Genomic DNA, 24,497 nt, shown 5'->3' on the forward strand with positions numbered 1-24,497 from the left:
ATAACAAGATAACCTGTCAAAGGAGTAACCGGTTCTCCCATTCTCTTTTTCCTCCGTCCTTTCTCCCTCGTGACATTTTGTCGTAGCAGCCGTGGAAGATATCAAAAACCTACGACCATGGGAATTTGGCGGCAAAGATGAGATAATTAGTTTTAAATGGATAATGGATAATTGTATTTAAACAAACAATTTTGCGTTTATATGAAAAAAAATAGAATCGGATAAAAATAAAAATGAAATCGATATAAAATTTGTAAAGCACATTTATTATTATGACATTGTTTTATTTTTAACAAATTATTAAAAATTTAATTTCACTAAATTTATAAGGTCCCTTATGAATATTGATTTTTACTTATATAAAAATGAATATGATAATGTTTTAATATGAGATGAATATTTATATTATATTCGATATTTTGATCATAGGTTAAACAAAGGTACTACGTAATTGGATCATGACCAATTATAAAAAATTTGATTAATTATATGAAATTAAAACTACATTACAATCAAATTTCGATATATTTTATATAACAATAATTATAATATATTCAGAATATAATTATAAAAAGCATATCGCTTAATTTTGTTGTTTTTAGCATGACTCATCAAACAAATATTGTTACTCTTATTTCCGGAATGTGAGATTGAATCATAAAAGAATGTGTGGATCCCACATTTTGGCTCAATACATTTCCCACTCGATGGCGAGCTCGATTTTTATTTGAAAATGATTTTTATTTGTTAAAAAGAAATGACTTGGAGTCGCCACTTATTTTTGTTTTATTTTTAAAAGGGTAAACAAAATAAGAAAGAAAAACTCTAAGTGTGACTCCTTATTTGGAAAAGGTGATCTACGAAAAACCGGATCAGGTTCGAGGGTCAGGTTACTTATCGGGAAGGTACGGTAAAGACCGTAACACCCCTTTAAGTCCCTAAAGTCGGGTCTCTACTAATAAAATGAAGCAATCATGACAATTGATGAGGGAATCAATGAATACTCAGAGTGATCATGCACATGTGAGAATCTAAACATGCATATAGAAAAAGACTTGAGCGGGTGTGGATGTGTACCTGGGCAGTGATCCATAAAGTGCTATCAAGAAATGAGGTTAGCGCACAATTAAGGAATAATTTCGAGCATGTCATAGAGCAGAATAAAATCGATCATGCATGGCAATTAAATCAAACAAACAATCAATCAATCATGAGGAAATCACATGTGTTGGGCCCCCATCAAAACCCGTTTGATCTTGCATGAATTAATCTCACAAATTCCATTATTTTGGAATTATGAAAATTCATTATTCTTGCTTATGTAAAACCAAGAAAAACATAAGGTTTGAGAATCGGAGTAGAATTAAAATTGTTCAAGTGAAAATTGGATTTTTGGAATTTATTTGAATTGGGGCTTTGGGAATTAAATTTGAAAATTGGAATTTTGGAAATTAAATTTAAGAATTGGAATTTTGGGAATTAAATTTGAAAGAAATTAGAATTTTGGGAATTAAATTTGAAATAAATTAGAATTTTGGAAATTGGAAATTAAGTTCGAAAATTGAAATTTTGAGAAAAAAATGTTTAAAATGGAATTTTAAGATAAATGAGTAAATAGAATAATAATAATCATAACAAAAAATAGTAATGATGAAATAAACGAATGTGAATATTAAAATTTTGGAATTGTTTAAAATGAAATTTTAGAATAAATAAATAAAATAATAATAATTAATAGATTAATGTGAATGTTGGAATTTTGGAATTAGCGGAAGTGGAAATTTTAATGAATTGTTTAAAATGGAATTTTAGAATAAATAAATAAAATAATAATAATTAAATAAATTAATGTGAATATTGGAATTTTTGGAATTAAAATTGGAAGTCAAAAATTTTATTGAATTGTTTAAAACGGAACGAAAATAATGATTAAATAAATAAACGTGAATTTTGGAATTTTTGAAATCGGAAGTTTTAAAGAATAGATTAAAAATGGACTTTTAAAATAAATGATTGAAATATTAGTGATTAAATAAATTAAAGTGAGTATGGGAATTTTCGGAATTTAATTCGGTAATCGGGAATTTTAAAGAATAAATTAAAAATGGAGTTTTAAAATAAATGAATAAAATATTTATGATTAAATAAATTAAAGCGAGTATGAGAATTCGGAAATTGGAATTAAACGTTAAAAATCTGAATTTTGAGGTGTCATTTGAAGATTGAATTTTTGTAAGTTGGGCTTGGAAATTAGAAATTGGAGAGTTTATTGAGAAATGAGTGATTTAGAGAAAGTGAACTATATAGTGGAAATAATCAGATGGGCCAGCTTGAAATGAGTATGGGCCAATCTTAAAGTGGATAGACAAATCATGGGGGCCTTCCATCATCAAGCTTGGATTTGAGCTTCATCCCAAGCCCACATCCATTAGCAAAAGGACCCAAGCCCTTTCACCATCATATTTGGGTTTGGGGCTTCATCTCAGGCCCAAATCCACTAGCATGGTGGCCCAAACCTCCAAGACCAATAGCAGCTACAGGCACCTCTCCATGCGAGCTTGCAGCTTGTCATCCTCCTCGTCGCCGCCGGCGAGGAGCTCCGGCTCAACGTCACTAGTGGCGGTCGCTTCCGAGATTTGAAGCAAATATAATATGAATGGGAGAATCATGTGCAAGGGTGTTAAAAAAACTATAAAATGTTCTTTATTGGCATTTCATCAAACAGTTCATGTGCATCAATCCTCATCCCGTATTTTATTTGCATCAACAAGAACTTGTTCCCCAAATACTCATCTGGACCAAACCCACTACTGATCATATAATTAGACATCTTTTCCACCCCTTTAATTGATCTCAATCCAATACACACACTCTCTAACGCATCATATGTCTAGCTATCCATATAATAAGCACCAAGCAGGAACCGAAATTAACAAGAAATAGAGTAAAGCAAACTGAAATGAAGTATGTAAAATATGCAGAAATCTTACCTGAACTGAAGCTTCAAGCTCCTCCTCAACTCAGCTTGAGACGCCCATTTCCACTCTCTTCCCAGCCTACAGGCCCGTGTTTCTCCACAGCTTCGGACCCCAAAAAAAATTCCGACGCCCCCCCTCTCCCACTCTTTCTTTTTCCCGCTCTTTTCATTCCCAACCCTCACCTACTCTCTGCATTGCCGTCCTATCTGGCTGCCCCCCATCAGCTTAATTCCTGGGGTGGTCAGAAGAATAATCATGATAGAAAATCACCCTCAACTCCTCCCCGGGAGGGGGTCTACAGAATGATATAGCTATTAATGCTTTATAATAAAAATCATAAAATTGTTATATTTTGATCATTTTTATGATTTATATTTTTACTTCAAATAACAATAAAACAATTTTATTGAGTCAAGAATGATGGAATATTCAAAGAAAAAAATTAAATTGAAAAGGATATAATTTATACCCTCCTCACATTTTTCTTCAAAATTTATATTTAAATAAAAATTATCAAATATCACTTTTGACACTTGACATCCTTCAATCTTTTTCATGAAATGCAAAATTTTTTATTTTCTTTTTCAAAAAGTTTCGAATTTGATTTTCGAATTTGATTTATCAAAACACATCCTATGTATTTTCTAATATTGTAATTGAAACTATTTAATTTTTATATTAAATTAGTATTTTTTTGTTTATATATTTAAATAATGAAAGTATAAGAGTAATTGATAAGATTTTCAATGTTAATAAATTATATTTAATATTTAATAATAAATTATAATAAAGTTGTAATGCTTACGTATGTATGACAGTACGATTATTTCACACCAATTTTAATGACACGCACTCTACACGAGTCATTTTTAAGTACCCCAAAATAAATAGTGCAAGGGAAAAATGAAAAAGAAATGGGTGGACCATTGGTTCACCTAACGGTCCGTCCAATCCAAAGAGTCAAAAATGGCGTTTGGTGGTAATAAATATATTTCATTGTTGGCAGTGAGAGCAGCCAGAATCATCTTATGGCGCAGCAGGAAGTAAAGCTTTTGGGGTTCTGGGCTAGCCCGTTTGCCTACCGGGTGATATGGGCATTGAAGCTGAAGGGGGTCGATTACGAGTACATTGAAGAAGATATCTTCAACAAGAGCCCTCTTTTCCTGCAACTCAACCCCCTTCATAAGAGGGTCCCAGTGCTCATTCATGGCCACAGAGTCATCTGCGAGTCATATGTTATCGTCCAGTATATCGATGAGACCTGGCCTCAGTACCCATTACTCCCACAACACCCTTATGAACGAGCCATGGCGAGGTTCTGGGCTGAGTTTGCTGAAAGCAAGGTAACTTCTACTGCAACTCCCCTAATTTATATTGTTTTCCATCTAACTGCATGGATGGGCATATGCTCTCGAGGAGAGGAGCGAGAACGGGCAGCGAAGTTGGCGATGGAGGCTATTGAAAAGATAGAGGAATTGGTGAAAGGGAAGAAGCTGTTTGGGGGAGAGAGCATCGGGTATCTGGACATTTGTTTGGGATGGATCTCTTATTGGCTGCCTATTTGGGAGGAAGTTGGGTGCATGCAAATGATAGACCCCATTAAGTTTCCTGCTACCAGTTCATGGATCGACACAGTTCTTCATCACCCAGTGATCAGGGACAACTTACCTGCCCGCGAAGCCATGATCGTGTATTTCCAGAAACGCAGCAAAGACATATATGAATCACGCACTGGTTTAAGGGTTTAATCCGTCTGCATCTTCCCAACCTGAATAATGTGGTTTTGTTTGATAAATCGGATAAAATTTTATGTATCAGACAGGCTCATGTTCCGTTCATACGAATAATATCTCAGTGGGGCCTGAATTTTCAATTTCAATGGGTGAAAATATGTGATTTGGTGTTGGAACTGCGGGTGTAATATACTACAAGGAAAAAGATATATGGTGACATTTATAATAAGTCACTATAAATATAGGGTGTCACTACAACATAGCGTCACCTTATCCACTGACACCATAGAGGGTATTAATTGGTGACGTATTTGGAAACGACATCAAAGTAGATGAATGGTGACATATTCAGAAGAGACACCATATATTTTTAGTGATGCTTAATTTGATATAGAGTTGTATGAGATGTATAAGGTGTCATATTAAATGCATCATCTTTGAGTTATGGTGTCACGTTAAATGTATCACCTTTAATTTATGGTGTCACATCATTGTAAATGATTATGAAAGATATGGTTGTTTTTTGTTAATTAGTTTGTAGATTTTTGTAATGCTTATTAATAAATAAGACTAACCTGTGTAAATTGTCCATAAATATAATAATCATATTACATTTAACTTATATTTTCATAATGCTTATGAATTAATTTGTAACATATTACATCATCCAATAATATTTGTATATCAAATGTTCACAAAATGATAGTACATCAAACACATCAAACCCACCAAAACTAAAAAAGAAAAGTGAATGCACATTAAAACATGATTTAGAAATGTTAAGCTTCCTAACATTCATGTATACTTGCATTTCATATGCATAAAACCGGCTAACCATAAAATGACACAAGAGTTGCATCCAAAAACCCAAAATTCTCAATTCCAAATAAAGTAACATTTATGTCCTATAATGTATGACATAAGAGTCATATCTAAAAACCTAAATCTTGTTGCCTCTTTCTCCTTTCTTTTTATTCTTCATATTGTCCTCCCAAGAGTGTATACCTGCATTTCATAATTTAATGAGTTTTAGAGTTTTTATTGAAAATAAAAATGTGATGTTATAAACAATAAACAAATCTAAGTACTAATGTTTTCTTTTTCTTTTTCCTTTTTCTCATTTTGGTATAAAAATAGTTCGTAAAGAATAAGTAATGTTATACAATATCAATGGAAAATTCAATCATATAACAACTAAGGAACTTACCATGAATGATCACGATACATCAATATGATTCATGATTAGTTATAACACAAAAGTAATCTATTTTTCTCTAATTTCATCAAATTCTACTTGAGAATATGTTTTATTTGTCATCAAACGGAAATCAAATGAGAATAACATTAATATCACAATAATTGAAAGTATGAAATTATGTACAATTCATTAAACGAGTAAAACCTTTGATGCAATAACTGTAAAATCAACAATTATTTCTTTAATGAATCTCATAACAAAGTAGTCATATTTGAACTCAGTATTATTTTTTTACTATTAAATTATTTTTAAACAAAATAACAATTATTAATATATTGGTTCATTTTTAAATACTTTCATAAGAATATATTTTAACTACAAGTTATTTTAATTTATCAAAAGATTTTTAGGAAATGAGCTATTATCCATTTATTATTTTCTTATTTTTCAAAAAATATTTTCAGTCATTTCATACACGTTTTCAACTACTAAAATTATTGTTTTTATATAATAAACAAAGAAGCATACACTTCTCCTCCACTCACTAAGTCAACTATTACAATCACCATAATATTTTATTCACCTACCAATATCTCATTCCATTTAGATAACTCTCTCAACAAAATCATTTCTACAATACTTTTTACTCTCCTATGATATTGAATATTTTATTCCATTTAAGTGACTCTCAACACAAAGAAAAGTAGGAATGTCTTCTTAGGTTAACTAAACAAAGACTTTTTTTTTTACTTTACAATATGTATAAAAAAAAACAATTATTTATTACAAGGAATGTGGTAGAAAGGTCATTTCATTTTTAAAGAATTTTTTAGAATTTCTTAAACATTTACAAAAAATAGAATCTAACAATTTTATTTCTAAAAAAATTGATCAATTCAAAAAAGAAAGAAGAATGTTATTTTTTAAGAAAAGTTAATAAACCACTTTATTCTTGAATTATCTAAACAAAACTTACTAAAAAATATTTTATCCCAAATTTATTTTCAAAACTTTCTTATTGAAAACTATCCCATATATAAATTATTTTATTATATAGAGAAATTCTTATTTTATTCTTTTTTTAGAGAAAAATTCACTTGTTTATTAAATATCAAAGAAGTTTATTTTTATGTCTATTATATATATATAATAAATTCTCTTATTTTCATACAAGAAATTTCCATTTATGCCTAAAATACTTTTAGAAAAATCATTGCCAACAAAATTTTATTTTTAAAATTATTTTCAACATTCTTATTTAAAAAAATTATCATTGGATTATTTTCAAAAAGGACAGTCCTAAAAAAAATTAACCATTTATAACCCAATTTAAACTCAAAAATTATCCCCAATGTTATTTTATATTCCTAAATTATTTTCAAACAAAATAACAATTATTAATATTTTGATTCATTTTTAAATACTTTCACAAAAATATATTTTAACCACATATTATTTTAATTTATCAAAATATTTTTAGGAAATGAGTTATTTTCCATTTATTACTATCCTATTTTTCAAAACATATTTTCAGGCATTTCATTCACATTTTAAAATTTCAAATACTAAAATTATTGTTTTTATAAAACAACAAAGCATGTAAATTTCAACTACTAAAATTATTGTTTTTATAGAATAAACAAAGCAACATACACTTATCTTCCATTTACTAATTCAACTATTACAATCACCCCAATATTTTATTCACCTACCAATAATTCATTCCATGTAGGTGACTCTAAAAAAAAAAGTCATATTTATAATACCCTTTACGACTCTGATACCCAATATTCTATTCTATTTAGGTGACTCAATACAAAGAAAGTGGGAATGTTTTCTTAGGTTAACCGAAGAAAACCCTAAATAACTTAAGTGCTTTTGGATTAATTGAGTATCATCTTGTAGTAGATGTCAATCTCTATTGTTAGACTTCACCAAAAAGCTCCTAGCACGGTGGAAAAAAGTATCAAATATAGTCAAGTCTTCAATAAAATACTATTTCATGCGAAAAATTACTACAAACTAGTGTATCTCTCATTCTCAATTAGACAAAATTTTAAAAAATAATTCATTTTTCTTGTTTTCATTTGTTTTGGGGCTTATTAGCAATGAAACAAAAAATATGTTAGAATGTTAAACCTAGTTTTTACTTCCTTGGAACTCGATAAAAAAAACCATTTACAAAACCCACATCATAGATATACTAAATCAAGAGATATAAAACAATTATACTAACAAAGTTTTTTGCATTAATAAAAAAAAAATGAAGATGGTAGATAAGAGATTTTGACTTACCCGAGATTTTACGAAGCAAAGAATATCAATTATGGGTGTGTCGACAATGGGTGTGAGAAGAAGGAGAAGAAAACGATGGTTAGGGTTAAGCAATAAGATCTTTTATATTAGTTAATGTATATATGGAAACAATGGACTTTTCATAAATTGTTCCTACTCACTATTTTTAAAAAGGGCCCATTGAGTTATAAAATTTAAAACTTTTTATTTCATATGGTGTCACTTCCAAAAAATGACACCGTAAATCTAAAATTAGCATCATCTAACTATCCTAATTGAAGATTTTTTATATGATGTGTCACCTTTATAAATTTTAAGTTCAATGGTGTCATTATTTTAAATGCGACACCATAAATAGTGACATCATATATTATTTTTGTAGTAGTAATCCTGTTTTCTTTCATCTTCGGGCTTTTTTAATTATTAGTGTGAGCTTACTGTGTTGAAATCTTTCCTTCGAATTCTGGGCCTAGTTTTAGGAGAGAGTGTCGGTTATCTTGCCCATTAGAATATACATTTCTAGGGTGTTTTCAAAATCAAACCAGTGATCAGTTCACAGTTATATGGTTTGATTGATAGTTTCATAGCATAAATATAAAATCTATGTATAAATATAAAATTTAAAATAATTATAACAAGTTAAAAATATATATAATTACAAATTTTAATAGTATTTAATTTTATATTTGATATATTATAAATGTATTAATATTATAAATTTTATTAAATAGAACATATATAATATTTAAGTATGGAGATATATTTAAAATGAAAAGAAACTTGTAATATTTAATTTTATTTACACATCTTTATATTTTATTATTTTAAAAATATTATATTAATTAATTTATATTATTTTTATAATTATTATAAAAATAAATGCCAAAGGGTTTTATACAATAAAAATTTGAAAAAAAAAAAAATCTTATAATGAAAATGTTTTATAGCTTAACAGTTTAACCTCAATTTTTTTAATTGAAGGTCCCAACTCAAGCCCCCTGGCATGCAATTTTTTTTTCCTCACTAACTAAATCCCACATTGAAAATGGATAAAAAATATGTAGGGAGTATGAGGTATAAAAGGCATGCAAGAATCTTTGACTTGCAAGACCAATAGGCTTAATGACAAATAGTCTAAATGAGCTCCTGACATGGAATGATCCTTAGGGTTTTGGAATAATCTTTGACTTGTAAGATCAATAGGCTTAATGACAAATGAGTTGGATGGGCTCCTCACATGGAATGACCCTTAGGGTTTTGGGCTTGGTTAGTTCGAAAAGAGTCAATCAATTTGAATAGTTCAACAACCAATCGTTAGTCCAAACGATTCAATACTTCTAATTGGTTGGACTGGCTAGTCCAATTTAATTTTTAAAACACTGCATTTTTATGATCTAAACATTTTGGGTTGTTTGGTTAAAAGGGTAATTGAAAACCCAAAATTTGAAATTTAAAATTTCATTTTTTTGTCTCATTTTAATAAAAATGTTCTTATATATATAATGATAAATGAAATTTATGTTCAAAGTGGGTTACTTTTCAAGTAAAGATATGAGAAGAGATAAATTCACACATTGGGGATTATTTCATTCATGTGAACTAATTAATTCAAACATTTATTTTATCTATCTTAAAATTGTGATTTTAGTATAAATCTAAAAATCTTAATTTTGAAAATTTTAATATATATATTTAAAAATTATATTTACAAACTATGATTTTTAATTTACATAGAAATCCTATTTTCAAAATACCATTTCAAACTAATTTTAAAGAATAAAAATAAAAAAAGATTATTTTGAACAATAATTTTAAAATATATTTGAAATTTACATTATCATTTTTTACCTTTTGCTTATTTATTTTTGTTCACATATTATTAATAAATTTTAAGAGAAATAAAAAACAAATTTGTACAAAACCCAAAGCTGTCTTTTTAAATTTGAAGTGACAAGAAATGATAAAGTGACAGGAAAGGTATGTTTCAAGCTGGTAATGTGGAAAATATGAGAAATTGGAAATCGCCTTTTAGGTTTTCAAGATAACTATGTTGATCCCAAAAATAATTTGTGATGTATGCACTCTCAACTTAGTTGTTATTTTATACTCAATATGCCTTTCTCTTTCCTCCGATTCAACTTCCATGTCTAAAAAAACCAAAAAAAAAAAAGAACCTGAAAAACACCCTCACTTTTCTCTCCCTACTCAACACTAGTACTGAACACAAGACTCTATCCTCCATTTGCTTCATCTCCCTCTCCAAACCCAAAAATCTAGAGACCTTAACACCTTCCACGTCTTGATCTCAATTTGAAAAATTCAAATCTTTGCAAGTTTGAATAAAATGTGAGAAACTCCAACAATGATTGATGAGGAAATATCATTTACAACCACACTTATCCAATGTAATTTCAAGACCTCAACTAGTAAACCTCCCTAAAACCATTTCCAGATGATTAGGGTTTTTGAATGCAGACTAGAAACTATCCATTTTTTGCAAGCTACTAGTATACCTCTTTGGCACTCACAATCCTTTAACTTGCATTTACTTGCTTCTTATTAATGTTGTCATCGGTTTTTATAATATTTGTTCACCATCTCAAAGGAAAACTTAACTTCATTAAAATTCCTTATAAATGAAACTTAACTATAATATATTTCAAATTGTGACTGAAAATTTAACCTTATTTAGGTTTTTATTAAATCAAACTTAACTCCTATGCAGCTGAAGTGAATATCTTTAATGAAAAAATGATCTTAGTAAAAGAAGTGAATTGAAAAAATAAACATATTATAATAAAAAGAAATGAAACAAAAAAATGGGAATGTGATGTTTTTGAAGGCAAACAAAGTAAAAAATGGTACAATAGTTTAAAGAGAGTCATTTTTTAACAAAATTAAAGGAAGATGTTATCTTTACAATTTCATAGTTATTTTGGGTCATGCGTCCAAATCACCTTTCTTCCATCAAAGGTTAAAGATCACTTCCAAGAGTCTTCCATCTTTCCTTCTTCTTCGAAATCATTACATTCTCCATTTTTTTCCTTTTTTTTTTTTTTTTGTTGAGGATTTTTGTAGTTTTTTTTAGTTAGGATTTTTGCATTTATTTTTTGTTAGGGTTTGTTATTGTTGTCAGTAGGGTTTTTTGGGTAGTTTTTTTGTTAGGGCTTTCTATTATTATTATTATTATTGGTTTTTTGGACAATTTTCGGTTAGGGTTTTTTATGGTTAGGGATTTTTTACTGTTTTTTTTGTTGTTGGAAACTTTTGGTTTTATTTCTTAGGATTTCAACTAGAGTTTTTTTTTTTTTTTTTGCTATTGTTTTTATTAGAGTTTTTTTGTAGTTGAGTTTTATTAGGTTTCAAATTTTTGTTAGACATTTTTCTCTTTTTTTTTTTAGGAATTTCGATTAGAGTTTTTTTGCAGTTATTTTATGTTAGGGTTTTATTGCAAGTTGGGTTTTGAATTTTTATTGGAGATTTTTTTTTCTTTTAAAATTTAGATTGGATTTTTTTTATTGTAGTTAGGTAGATTAAATAGATGACCATTCTAATAAAGATTTATAGATAAAATAAGAACTTAACCTATTTAAGCTCTTCTTAAATGAAATTTAACCACGATACGATTCAGGTCATTTGATTAGAGCTAAAATATGTGTTCTAATGACATATATTCAACATGATTTGAGCATCAAATGACACTCAAATCATCCAACTTGACCTAATCAATGTTAAGGATCTAGCCATGAATTTAACTTATATTTTGAAGATTTATCTTAGATTCAAAGGAAGCAAATGGTGCAAGTTAAATTACGTTAGGTTTTGAAAGATCAAGAAATAATTAAATGAGAAAATGAGTGAGTCAAGACTTATAGATTGAGAAAAGGCAAGACGAGGATATTATGAGTTTGGGAGATGGGGAATGACCATTATGAAGTAAGAAAGAAGGCACACAAACATGGACAATGAGGCATGAAACAAATTCATCAAGTTGTATGGAAATTTAGAACCCAAAATTTGGTGGCATCATGTACTCTAACTTTGAAGTGAAATTTGGAGCATTTCATGAAGTCTATTTTGGGCAAGCTATATATCATTTCGAATCTCTAGAAGTCAAGAATCCAACACTTTAAACAGTATACAAATCAAAGATGAAATGTGAAAGTTATGTGCATTTGAAGCAAATTGGTTAGAGAAGAATTCCGAGTTCGAAATTTACTGTGCATTTCAAACTTAGCCCTTTGATTTCGAATTGGACCTCCTTCCACTTATGACTTCAAAATTGACCTGTAGCTCATCCAAATTTTAAACTCAACCACTGATGATCGAGTTTAAGCCCCGAGACACGTCGAAATGAGCTCCAAATGCCTCCATTCAATTAGAAATGCATTGTATTAATTTAGAACTCATAATTTTGGAACTTTTTAGGTTCTTTATAACTTTTCCTTGTAATATAAGTAGCAAATGAGAGTGTGCCACATATTAGGTCATTTATGATGCTATCTAAACAAACTCTCTTAGTTCTAAGGTTTGGGGATCTTCCGAGAGTTTGACATTTTTGTGGAGAAGAAGACGAGAACTTTGGTTTGTTTCTTTTATTCTTTATTGAATATATTATTTTTAATTTCTTTTTATTCAAATTATGGATTTGTACCCTATTATAGATTGTGAATGTGATATCACCCTCATGAGAGACTAAAAAGTCAACATGGGGCTTGAAGTATGAAACCTTAGGGCTTGAAGTATAAAACCCTAGGGCTAGAAATTCATAGGAACAATGGGTAAATTATTATAACAATGAGATTAATTATTTGTTAGGTTGCAATTTATCAATTTTTTATTCTATCCTTGTGAGTTAGTTTAGGGAATGATACAATAAATTATTACCTTATACTAGTGATTCTTGGTAACTTTTGATCATTAGTTACCTAGTTTTCTCTATCATTATTTGTCTCAAAACAAAGCTATAAAGAGTAGAAAGGGTTTAAAAGTCAAATCTTAAATCAATTATCAATTTCATTCACTTGATGGTTTTATGAATATATTTTAAAAAAGAAAAATTAGATTTCGAATGCAATTCTGAGTTATAGAGCTTAAGTTAATTGCGAACAGCTAAGGATCTTAAAAGTTTAAGATCACTCTACTTCAGAAACCTTTGTTCTCTTTGTTTCTATACCTTAAGTTGGATTGTGGAAATCCTTAGACTTGAATCAATTGAATTAAAAATCAATATTTGTTTTGTTATTAATTTAGTTCTTTTACTTAGTTTCACTTCATTCATATATTATTTTTCATTTTAGGATTCAATAAAGGTGATTCATTTATCCTAATATTGACAAATTTCATAAGTCAGTCCATGAGGATGACACCCGAAATATTACAAAATTCATAGTGACTTTTTCTTTAATTTTTATTGACTAAAGTTGCTATGTAAATAGGCTTAGTATTTTGGATAATAGAGTTGATCGATCATCATTATAATCAACTTTTCTATAGATGAAAGAGAAATTTAACCTTAGTGAAATATTTTATAAATGAAACTTAACCATAGTTTCATTCTAATCAAATTTTTTTGTAGATGAAAGGGAAACTTAGCTTTAATGAAGTTTTTTATTTATTTATAAATAACACTTAACTATGGTATAGTTCATATCATGACTGAAAACTTAACCTTATTTACATTTTTTTTAAAAACCAAACTTAACTCCTAGGTGAATATCTTTAATGAGAAATTAATTTTAATAACAAAAGTTCATTTTAGTTAAAGAAGTGAACTGAAAAAATAAATGTATTATAAAAAAAAATGAAAAAATAGAAGTATTATAAACAAAATGATGAAATGAGTATAATGAAAAAAAAAAGTGGGAATGTGATGTTTTTTTAAAGAAAATAAAGTAAAAAGGAGTAAAAGAGTTCAAAGAAAGTCTTTCTTCAACAAAATTAAAGGAAAATGTTGTCTTTACAATTTCATAGTTATTTTGAGTCATGCATCCGAATCACCTTTTATTAAATATGTTTTTTTTATCTTTATTTTTATTTTAAAATATTTTAATATATTTATAATTAATGAAATAAAGAATTCTAGTATAAAAATATATCCAATTATACTAATCTACTAAATAAACAAATATTTCATACTTTCAAGATAAAAATATTATTAATATTTTTTGTATGTGCAATATTTTGGTCACATGAGGTTTTTCTTATGCTATTTATTTATTACTAATAAGATAATATTATTAATTTTTTTTAATAAAAATTAGAAAAAGGGGATTAGGAATGAATCACAAAGGAAATGATGAGGGCTAATATCTATACTATATATAAAAGTCATAATGTGAACAATTTTGTTGTGACCATTTTTTAGTCCTATTTTGATCAATCAATATAATCAGCATATCAATATCTCAAACGAATATGGAAATGAAGTACAGAGAAAATAGCTATCTCAGAATCCTCTAATCAAGATAATCGACCAATACAATCAATCATGTCAATGTCCCAAGTGAAAACTCGGGAACCCTCAATGTGCAATCAAGAAGTGAGTATCCACTAATTGACTCATCTTTCCTTCATATATTTACCCGTTTGCCATTTATTCACACCACAAGAATTTCTTATTCCTTCTTGCTATTAGGGTTTTTCTTCTTCCTTCATGTTAAAAGGCTTGATATTAGGGTTTCTCCTTCTTTGCTAGGGTTTTGGTTTGTTGATGCCCTAGAGTTGAAGAAAATAAGATTTTTTTAATTAATTTTGATAATCACAATGATTCTTTTTCTCTCAATTAATTCTCATTCTCGGTTTTATTCTCGGGAAACCCAAGTTAGAAATTTGTTTGACCCTATTTTTGGTTTTGGTTGTTCTTTGTTTAATATGATTGATTGCTAAGAAGATGGTGATGTTAAGGATTTGAATTTTGGAGTTTTCCCCCAATTTTCTTGGCAACCAAACAGAGGTCAGTACAAAACACAACAATAAATTTAGGCTTGAAAATTTCAACAAAGTAAACAAAGTTGCGTAAAAACACCACAACAATGAATTTGGGGTTGCAGATTTCAACAACTTTTTTTCCTACATTTTCTAGGGAAACAAACAGAAAAAAGATAGATGAAAAAATGAAGAAGAGAAAATCTAATTCGTAACTCTAAAAATCTCATCCTCTGCATGAGAGTGAGGATCAGACTTCAAATAAGTGCACAAAAATCTCTCTAAAATTGCTCATTTCTCTTCGACAACTGTTTTCTCTCTCTACTATTCTGTTTGTGACTCTCCATTTTCTCTTCTCAGTTTTACTCATTGAGAGAGAGTAGTGGGAACGTGAAATTGAATAATTGAAATTGAAAAATGGGCCATTGAGATTGTGCATGACTGCATTTTCTTATCAACAAGGCATCCCAATTTTTAAATCTAATGGCAAAAAAAATGCATAAAAATGAGGTCAATTATAATGTGGCATGTGTAAAATTTAGTTTGGGTATTTTATACCCAACTTACATGGCATCATCTTACATCTTAGTCTATTTTTATACCTAATCTCAATTATTTGCATCTTTATATTAATGATATTTTTAATATTTGTGAGATTTATTGGTGTTGTAATCTTAAACATTGTAGTCATGAATTCTATTAATACATTCTTTAGAATAAAGAATTAATTCTTTTATTTTATCTCTTATTTCTATGTAAATATAATAAAATTATAAAAATTTTATCTAATTATTTTTTCCTTCTTTTTCTATAAATAATTTATTTATTTATATACAATTATGAATAAAGATAAATTAGTTTTAAATTCTAAGTAATTATTTTAATTTAAAATTTAATTTTTATAAATTCAAGATTTAGTTATTTTATAATTATGATAATGTCATAAAAGTGGGATTTACCTTTTTCAGCATTTATAAATATCAATTAAAATATAACCTCTTTATTTTAATTTAATAACAGTTTTAGTTTTCTACAAATTTATGAAAAGATAATTGAAATACTTTTTATTTAATTATAATTAAATAAAATGACATAATTAATTTATTGATTATAATTAGTTAATTTAATAAAACATAATTAATTACTTTTTATTTGATATTAAAATTTTCCATCCAAAAACAATAAAAATATAAAAAATAAATATATATTATATTAATTTATTATAAAACTTATTTCTAATTTTAATATAAATAGTACATTTTTGAATTATAATTTGAAATATTATTTTTTTTAAATAATATTTAATTTTAGCTTCTCTCCAAAAAACAATATGATTTGATCTATTAATATAATCATTTAATAAATATAAATATTTTAAAATAAAATATATTCAAATAAAATTCTAAAATAGATGAACATTAAATTTTTAAATAATTCAATTTAAATTTAAATTAAAAAAAATGCTATTAGACATTTCACATGTTTTACCCATGAAACAAGCCTAGTAATAAGTAGGGAGAATTATGTTTTGGGTCTAACTAGACCCAAAAATTAATATTTGATCCGTATAACTTCCATAATTGTTGAAAATGATATAAGATGTTAAAAGACCAATATATCCTTTAAATTTCTATATATTACCTTTTAAAGATATAAAATAGTGATGGACTAAAATACCTGATAACTTTTCACATAAGTTTTTTTTGTCTTTATTGCACCACTATTCATGCAACCATAATAATTCTATTTTAACGATTTGGATTTTTCATTGTTCTTAATTTTTTTATATAAATATTTGAAAGTCAACCTTATTTTCTATTTTAAATTATAAATAAAGAAAAATTATGTTCAAAACTATTTTAAAAAATACTTTCTAAAAAAATGGTAATATGAAACGCGTTTGAGCATGGGATTAATGCTCTGGACACTGCAGAAGCTGTAAGTGGGTTTCATTTTCGACTTCCATTATAGGCCCCAAATATTTGGTTTTTTTTTTTCTCTCCTTTGTATAATGTATGGTATCTGATTTCAGTTGCTATCATAAGGCCATTGCAGTGAACATTTTTATTTTTATTTTTTGTATTTTATTCGGGTATCTCTCTGAGTGAAGATATCTTGTGTTTTCAGTTTGGAATACTTCACCCATATATACCTTCTTAAAATTAAAGGGAGACTATACTCTCTCCCAGTGGGTGGAGTAAGGGTAATTGCTTCATCAAAAGATGCAATTCGATTCCTTTTGTTTGGGGAGAATAGCATACTCCCAAATTATTGATATATGAACTAGTACTTCCTTCTTTTTGTTTCTTTTTTCCTTTTGGTTCTTTCTGCAATTTTGATCTATGGGGAACTGAGATGCTTCTTTAGGATTTATTCTGGATTTCCATGATGAAATTGGATCAGTTTACAAAAAAAAATTGTTATTTTTTATGATGAATAATAAAATATAATCATGTAGTGACAATTCCGATTTAATAAAAAAAAACCACCTCACCTAAGCCTTTCAAAACAATACACCAAACAGAGCCTAGGAGTACTTAGCTATCTCTATTATTTTTATTATAGTAAGTACTATTATCATTATTATTATTATTAGAAAAAAAGGAAGTTTAGTGGAATACTTTCAAACAAAATATTCTGGACTGTCTTGTCCAAAAGGGCCCTCAAGCTCTTTGATTTATTTGTTACTCCTGTGAATGATGGCATTGTTTTCTCTTGGAAGCATATACTGATTGAAGACATATATGTCTCTGATATTGTGAAGTTGATAATATCCTCTCCATTGGCCTTTCTTTTTCTTTCATTTGTTTCTTCCCACTGGAATGAATACTTCATTTGTTTTCATTCAACCCTTGGCATCAATGGAGGAACATAGGGGACAGATCTGCATGTGTTCCACTAATCCACATACAATATTTTTTACCTTTTTCTTTTATTTATTTATTTATTTTTTTGTCCAACTCTGTAGATGACAGAAAAGTCTTGATGATTGAATTGGAGAGCTAGATTATTATTTAGAGAAATAGGGATCCTTTGGAAATTGGAAACTATTTTTTGTTTATTTTTATTTTTTTAGAATAAAAGAGTTTGATAAATTTTTATATTAATAAATTTAAAGTATTTTTGAGTGTTTTCTATAAAAAAAAATTAAAAATATAAAAAATTAGGTTGAAGACTTTTGTATTGTATACAAGAAGGTAAATCACCAAATAAACCATAAAGTAAAAAATTATTAAGAGAAATATCCATTCAAGCTTTGCATAGGATAATGATGAAGTCTTTTTCTATTAGCTCCACTTGCATTATCACTTAAGCAATGACAAATGTGACTTGTGAACTTGTGTGGTTATTATCTCTTCTTCTAGACTTTGGCATTGAACACAAGCAACCAACAATTTTATATTGTGATAATGAAGTAGCCCTTCACATTGCAACCAATCCGGTGTTTCATGAGCGACCAAGCACATTGAGATAGATTGCCATTTTTTCAGAGAAAAGATACAAATAAGTTGTCTCAAAACACTCCATGTCTCTTCTCAAAACCAGATTGCAAATTTTCTCATCAAGCCACTTTTTTCAAACCAGTTCAAGTTTTTTTTCTTCACAAGATTGGAATTCACAATATTCATTCTCCATTTTGAGGGGGAATATTAAGGTAGCATGGTATTTTTTTTTGTAATAACTTGGTCCTTACATAACAAATTACCCTTTGTGATTTTTTTTCTTATATGTTGAACTGTATATATGGTTGGTTAGGAGAAAGTTTCAAAACTCATATAGCTCCTTTTGTACTCTATGTATTTCTTCGATTCAATCAATGAGAAGTCTGGGTGAAACCAGTAATAGATATGCAAATAAACAAATAAATAATTCAAAATTAAGAATAAGTTAATTATTTTAATTTAATATTTAAAATTATTTTAAACTTTAAGTTGATATTAAGTTATTTTGTCAAACATATTCAACCTATTTAATAATTTAAATTAAATTATATTAAATCATTAAGTTGATTCACTAAGCATTCTCTTAGAATATATTTTTTATTTTTAAAATAAAAAGTTTTTGGATAAAAATACAACATCTCGTAGTATTATAAATTCATTTTATATCTTCAAAAATCACTTTAAAAATTTTAAAATCTGAGATGATACAATTCTTTTGTTACATATTTTTATATTTTTAAAAATTATTTATTTTTAATATAAGATTAGTTATCATGTTTTATATAAAATTTATTATTATCATTTTATTTTAAAATTAGAAATAAAAAAATGTATTCAAATGAATACTTATTAATAAAATTAAGCAAGTAGATTCAACTATCCAAGATCCTAAATTTTCTCAAAATTAACATTACAAGTTATTGAATTTATTAGAATAAAAAAAAAATTAAGTGGTGGTTTGGATATATGCACTTTTGTTTTTTATTTTTAAAAGCAAAAATTATAATAAATTTTACATAAAAATATAATAATTATTATATAAAAAAAATAGAGTTCTATTATATTTAAAAAAAATTCACACAGCTTAGATTTATCAAAGTGATAATATAATTAGTGAAAAGACCAAGCCAATAAAATAATAAACGAAAGTGAATAGTGAAATTTTTTAGGTTGAAAATTAATTTCGGAAAAAATTGTAGCTTCGGAAATCAGATTAAAATCTTGAATCTTGAAAATTAACTCTAGAAGTTGAGAGTTCTTTAAAAAGAAAACATCCCAAAATAGAAACTTTAAAAAATTGGATTTCAGAAAAGAAACTCGAGAAATCAAACTTTCAAAATGAAAATTAAAACGGAGGATTAAACCTTGATGTTGAGAATGAAGACTTTGTATAAATAAATAAATATATAAATAAATAACACACTCCAAAGCATGTATGCATGAAAATGAATAAACAAAAGGAGCAAGTGGGCTTTGGAAACGGGCTTAGGAGGGTGGCCATGCAAAATGGGGCCAAAGATAGAGAGAATGAAGCCCAAAGATAGAAGGAAGCTGGCAGGAACGAGAGCTCCAGCCCATCTCCTTTGCTCGTGCCATGTGAGAATCCAAACTTCCTTGAAATCACAAGACCCAGACCCTCCATCCTTCTTGCTGGTAAACGTAGGCGAGACTGCACTTGCCACAATAGTGTTTATTCAGAGTGGCTGGCCATGAAGATACCTGATCCCCTCGGGCTTGGCATGGGTCTTCTTCTCGCGCTTCTTGGATCCTTCAGATTCCACGGGTCTCCATGAAAACTGGCACGGGTTTAGGCACATCAACATATCTATGCCGCTTAGCCTCATCAAAGTCCAACATCCCGCCTGTCTCTTCTTCACTTTCAATCAAACCATGTCCCTGTACCATTTAGTGGGGTTGTATCTCATCACATGCCTGTACAACATATACCCAACTTTGGCCATGCCGAGAGGCATTCCCGGGCGCCCAGCCTTGGCGGTGTACATGGCGTACACGATCAGCATCCTAACATTATCCACGCATCGCATGTCAACCTATTCCTGGAAGAATTCGTTGTCTTCTTCATCATCTGCGTCCAAGTCTTGGCTGGATAGCTGGGGTTGGAATGAGATATGGGTTTAATAGTGGTGATAATGGATATTGAAGGATGAGATGGTGAATGAGTTGATGAGAGAAGAAGGGGTTCGGTGGTGGTGAGTATGAAGGAAGACATGAATGAGGAATGGGTTTAGATGGATATTAAAAAAAGAATGGGTTTACCATGAGCGTGGTGTAGAGAATGGGATGGATGAAAGACGAATTGGATTAGTGGATAGGCTTGATGGATATGTGCATGAGGGGTGTGGGATGCTGTTGATTGAACAGATAAGGAAGGGTGATGGAAGAAATGCTTAATGGGTATGAGAAAGTTTAAAGAGAGAAATGGGCTTAGTGGGGTGGTTTGATGGGTATAGTGGTGGATACGGCCTTGGATATGGTGAAGTATGGGGTTTGAAAGGTGATGAGAGGACATAGGTGTATGATCAGTGATGTGGAAAGAGTGAAAATGGGTGTGGAGGTAGAGCGGACTGGTGGATATTGGAATAAAGGCTGGCCATGCATCCAATGAGCCCCTTTGTATCATGGTTGGATTAAAAAATGAAGGGGTGGTGAACAATAAAAGATGGGGAAAATGGTGGAATGAGTGGTGGTGAGGAATTATATCATACTTTCTGGGCAACTATTCCTTCCCCATGGGCAGTTAACTTCGTGCTCAGCATCCAGTTGCTTTCCAAAGGCTTTACCAGGGTTATCAACTTCAGCAGGTATCCTAGACGGTAATGAGACAAAACTTAGATATGCACCGCATGATTCACACATAATCTCATCAATATCGACATTTATCCAACCTCTCTAAACGCAAACCAAATGAGCTGGCAGCCTTTGGTTTTCCAAACCAATTTGAGAGCTTAGAGGTAAGCCAAACGCCTTAGCAAATCCCTTCTCTCCAGGGCGTGCATGAAGTTCATTATGATCCAAGAGAAGAACCGCTAGTACTGGTGCTTAAGGAAACCCCATGCCATTGGGAACCAATGCAAGACAGAGGAATAACTCTGGAGACATGACCATGATATTTTCTACAACACCCTTCAAATAATCAGTTTTCTGTGCAAACGGCGACATCAGGAAGGATCTCCTTTGTTTCTGTAACAAGCATCTCATCAATACATCTTACCTCCTCGGCATGCTCATTGAATTTATCATTTCTTTAGCTACCCATTTTGAAAGTCTTGTGCTGATTAAACCAATGAAGTATCATTTGGGAACTAATTCGAGACTGTTCTGCTCATTACATCCAGAAAAATTGAAGTATTCATAATACCGATTTCCATCCATAAGCCCCAACTGAGGTACCTCTTCACAACTTATGTAACGGATTGTTGGCCTAGGGGAACATGACGCTCAATTTCTTTTGGGTGTTGCTTCCACAGGATTAAAGACCACCACGTGCTCACCATTAGCAGAAACTAACTGTCTCTTGCATTCCCTCATATTCAATGGATTTGAAACGCTGACCCTGCAGCATAGATGAACAGAGAAAGGAAAAAAAAAACAAGCAAAAACAGAGCATGTCCACAGGAAAACGAACGGGCTTTTGAACCAGATCCTGCTTCATGTATTAATCGGAGGACCCAGAATGGGTGGGAGAAACATAAAGTGATAATATAATTAATGAAAAGACCGAGCCAATAAAATAACAAATCGACACAAAAGTTATTTATCAAAGGAATCCAAGAATCCGGGAGAGAATCGAAACAGAGTAATCAAGGAAACTCAGATTTCACACAGCTCATTGTGCCATAAAATAAAACAATGATACTCAAATAGCAGGGTGAAATGATCAAAAGCAGCAACAATGAAGAAGTGGGAGTAAAGAATAGGCAAAGAAACCATGCCTGAACTGTTCCTTTGATCCTCCAAAGATTGGTAAGTTTTCTTCTTCTTCGATACTCTTAGCTCAGTTATTACATTTCCTTCTACTCTGCTTCTCCAGAAACGTATCTCCTCCCCTCTCTGTTTTTTTTCAGATCCCCCAGCACGCCCTCCAGAACCCCTTATTTCTGTCTTCCTTAGCAAGCCACTACCCGTTCCCCTGTTCACCGGTCAGCCAACTTGTCATCTCCAACAACCAGCATGGCCGGCCATGCTCCCTGCCATGTCCATGCAGCTGGTCTCATGCGTCGGGAAGGAGTCCCCCACTTGTCTAGGGTGCTGCCAGCTCCTCCAGGTGGTGAGAAAGCATCCTTCCAATGCTATAAAAATCCCTCAAAAAAACTAATGAAAAAGAAATGGGTGGACCATTGGTTCACCTAACGGTCCGTCCAATCCAAAGAGTCAAAAATGGCGTCTGGTGGCCCTAAATATATTTCATTGTTGGCAGTGAGAGCAGCCAGAATCATCTCATGGCGCAGCAGGAAGTAAAGCTTTTGGGGTTCTGGGCTAGCCCGTTTGCCTACCGGGTGATATGGGCATTGAAGCTGAAGGGGGTCGATTACGAGTACATTGAAGAAGATGTCTTCAACAAGAGCCCTCTTCTCCTGCAACTCAACCCCCTTCATAAGAGCGTCCCAGTACTCATTCATGGCCACAGAGTCATCTGCGAGTCATTTGTTATCGTCCAGTATATCGATGAGACCTGGCCTCAGTACCCATTACTCCCACAACACCCTTATGAACGAGCCATGGCGAGGTTCTGGGCGGAGTTTGCTGAAAGCAAGGTAACTTCTACTGCAACTCCCCCAATTTATATTGTTTTCCATCTTTCTAATAGTTTTCAGGAGGTTGATTTTCAATAGAAATTTCGAGTATGTACTGAATGATTTTGGTTGGTGAATGGGATAGCTGATGGAGAGTGCATGGATGGGCCAATGCTCTCGAGGAGAGGAGCGAGAACGGGCAGCGAAGTTGGCGATGGAGACTGTTGAAAAGATAGAGGAATTGGTGAAAGGGAAGAAGCTGTTTGGGGGAGAGAGCATCGGGTATCTGGACATTTGTTTGGGATGGCTCTCTTACTGGCTGCCTATTTGGGAGGAAGTTGGGTGCATGCAGATCATAGACCCCATTAAGTTTCCTGCTACCAGTTCATGGATCGACACAGTTCTTCATCACCCAGTGATCAGGGACAACTTACCTGCCCGCGAAGCCATGATCGTGTATTTCCAGAAACGCCGCAAAGACATATATGAATCACGCACTGGTTTAAGGGTTTAATCCGTCTGCATCTTCCCAACCTGAATAATGTGGTTTTGTTTGATAAATCGGATAAAATTTTATGTAGCAGACAGACTCATGTTCCGTCCATACAAATAATATCTTAGTAGGGCCTGAATTTTCAATTTCAATGGGTGAAAATATGTGATTTGGTGTTGGAATTGCGGGTGTATTCCTGTTTTCTTTCATCTTCGGGCTTTTTAATTTTTAGTGTGAGCTTACTGTGTTGAAATCATTCCTTCGAATTCTGGGCCTGGTTTTAGGAGAGAGTGTTGGTTATCTTGCCCATTAGAATATACATTTTTAGGGTGTTTTCAAAATCAAATCAGTGATCAGTTCACGGTTATATGATCTGATTGATAGTTTCACAGCATAAATATATAATTTATGTATTATATAAAATTTAAAATAATTATAACAAGTTAAAAATATATGTAATTACAAATTTTAATAGTATTTAATTTTTACATTTGATATATCATAAATGTATTGATATTATAAATTTTATTAAATAGAACATATATAATATTTAAGTATGGACATATATTTAAAATGAAAAGAAACTTATACTATTTTATTTTATTTACATATCTTTATATTTTATTATTTTACAAATATTATATTAATTAATTTATATTATTTTTATAATTATTAT

The 24,497-nt window shown here is 30.1% G+C and overlaps 1 protein-coding gene and 1 long non-coding RNA gene across 3 annotated transcripts; one reads left to right on the plus strand and one right to left on the minus strand.

Moving 5' to 3' along the window:
• The first annotated feature begins 3,980 nt into the window (after positions 1–3,980).
• On the plus strand, positions 3,981–24,003 carry LOC100256292 (glutathione transferase GST 23). 2 transcript variants are annotated; one of them, XM_059736905.1, is made up of 2 exons: positions 3,981–4,321; positions 23,474–24,003. In XM_059736905.1, the coding sequence occupies exons 1-2, from the start codon at positions 4,007–4,009 to the stop codon at positions 23,840–23,842; spliced, it is 684 nt and encodes a 227-aa protein (XP_059592888.1). In that variant the 5' UTR covers positions 3,981–4,006; the 3' UTR covers positions 23,843–24,003. The 2 variants fall into 2 exon arrangements, with proteins under 2 accessions (XP_059592888.1, XP_002285212.1); XM_002285176.5 differs by lacking the exon at positions 3,981–4,321 and adding an exon at positions 22,926–23,349.
• Positions 5,565–8,577, minus strand: LOC132253714 (uncharacterized). The gene is made up of 2 exons (XR_009465598.1): positions 8,205–8,577; positions 5,565–5,716 (listed from the first exon to the last, which is right to left on the minus strand). It is a non-coding gene; the product is annotated as an uncharacterized LOC132253714 (long non-coding RNA).
• Positions 24,004–24,497: the final 494 nt, after the last annotated feature.

The sequence above is a fragment of the Vitis vinifera genome, chromosome 5, assembly GCF_030704535.1.
Source record: "Vitis vinifera cultivar Pinot Noir 40024 chromosome 5, ASM3070453v1".
NCBI lineage: Eukaryota > Viridiplantae > Streptophyta > Magnoliopsida > Vitales > Vitaceae > Vitis > Vitis vinifera.

Bases quoted from the DNA above. Each gene is read 5' to 3' on its own strand.
- LOC100256292 (XM_059736905.1), top strand. From the start codon at position 4,007: ATGGCGCAGCAGGAAGTAAAGCTTTTGGGGTTCTGGGCTAGCCCGTTT. The intron at 4,322-23,473 runs GTAACTTCTACT...TGAATGGGATAG, and splicing joins CTGAGTTTGCTGAAAGCAAG to CTGATGGAGAGTGCATGGAT.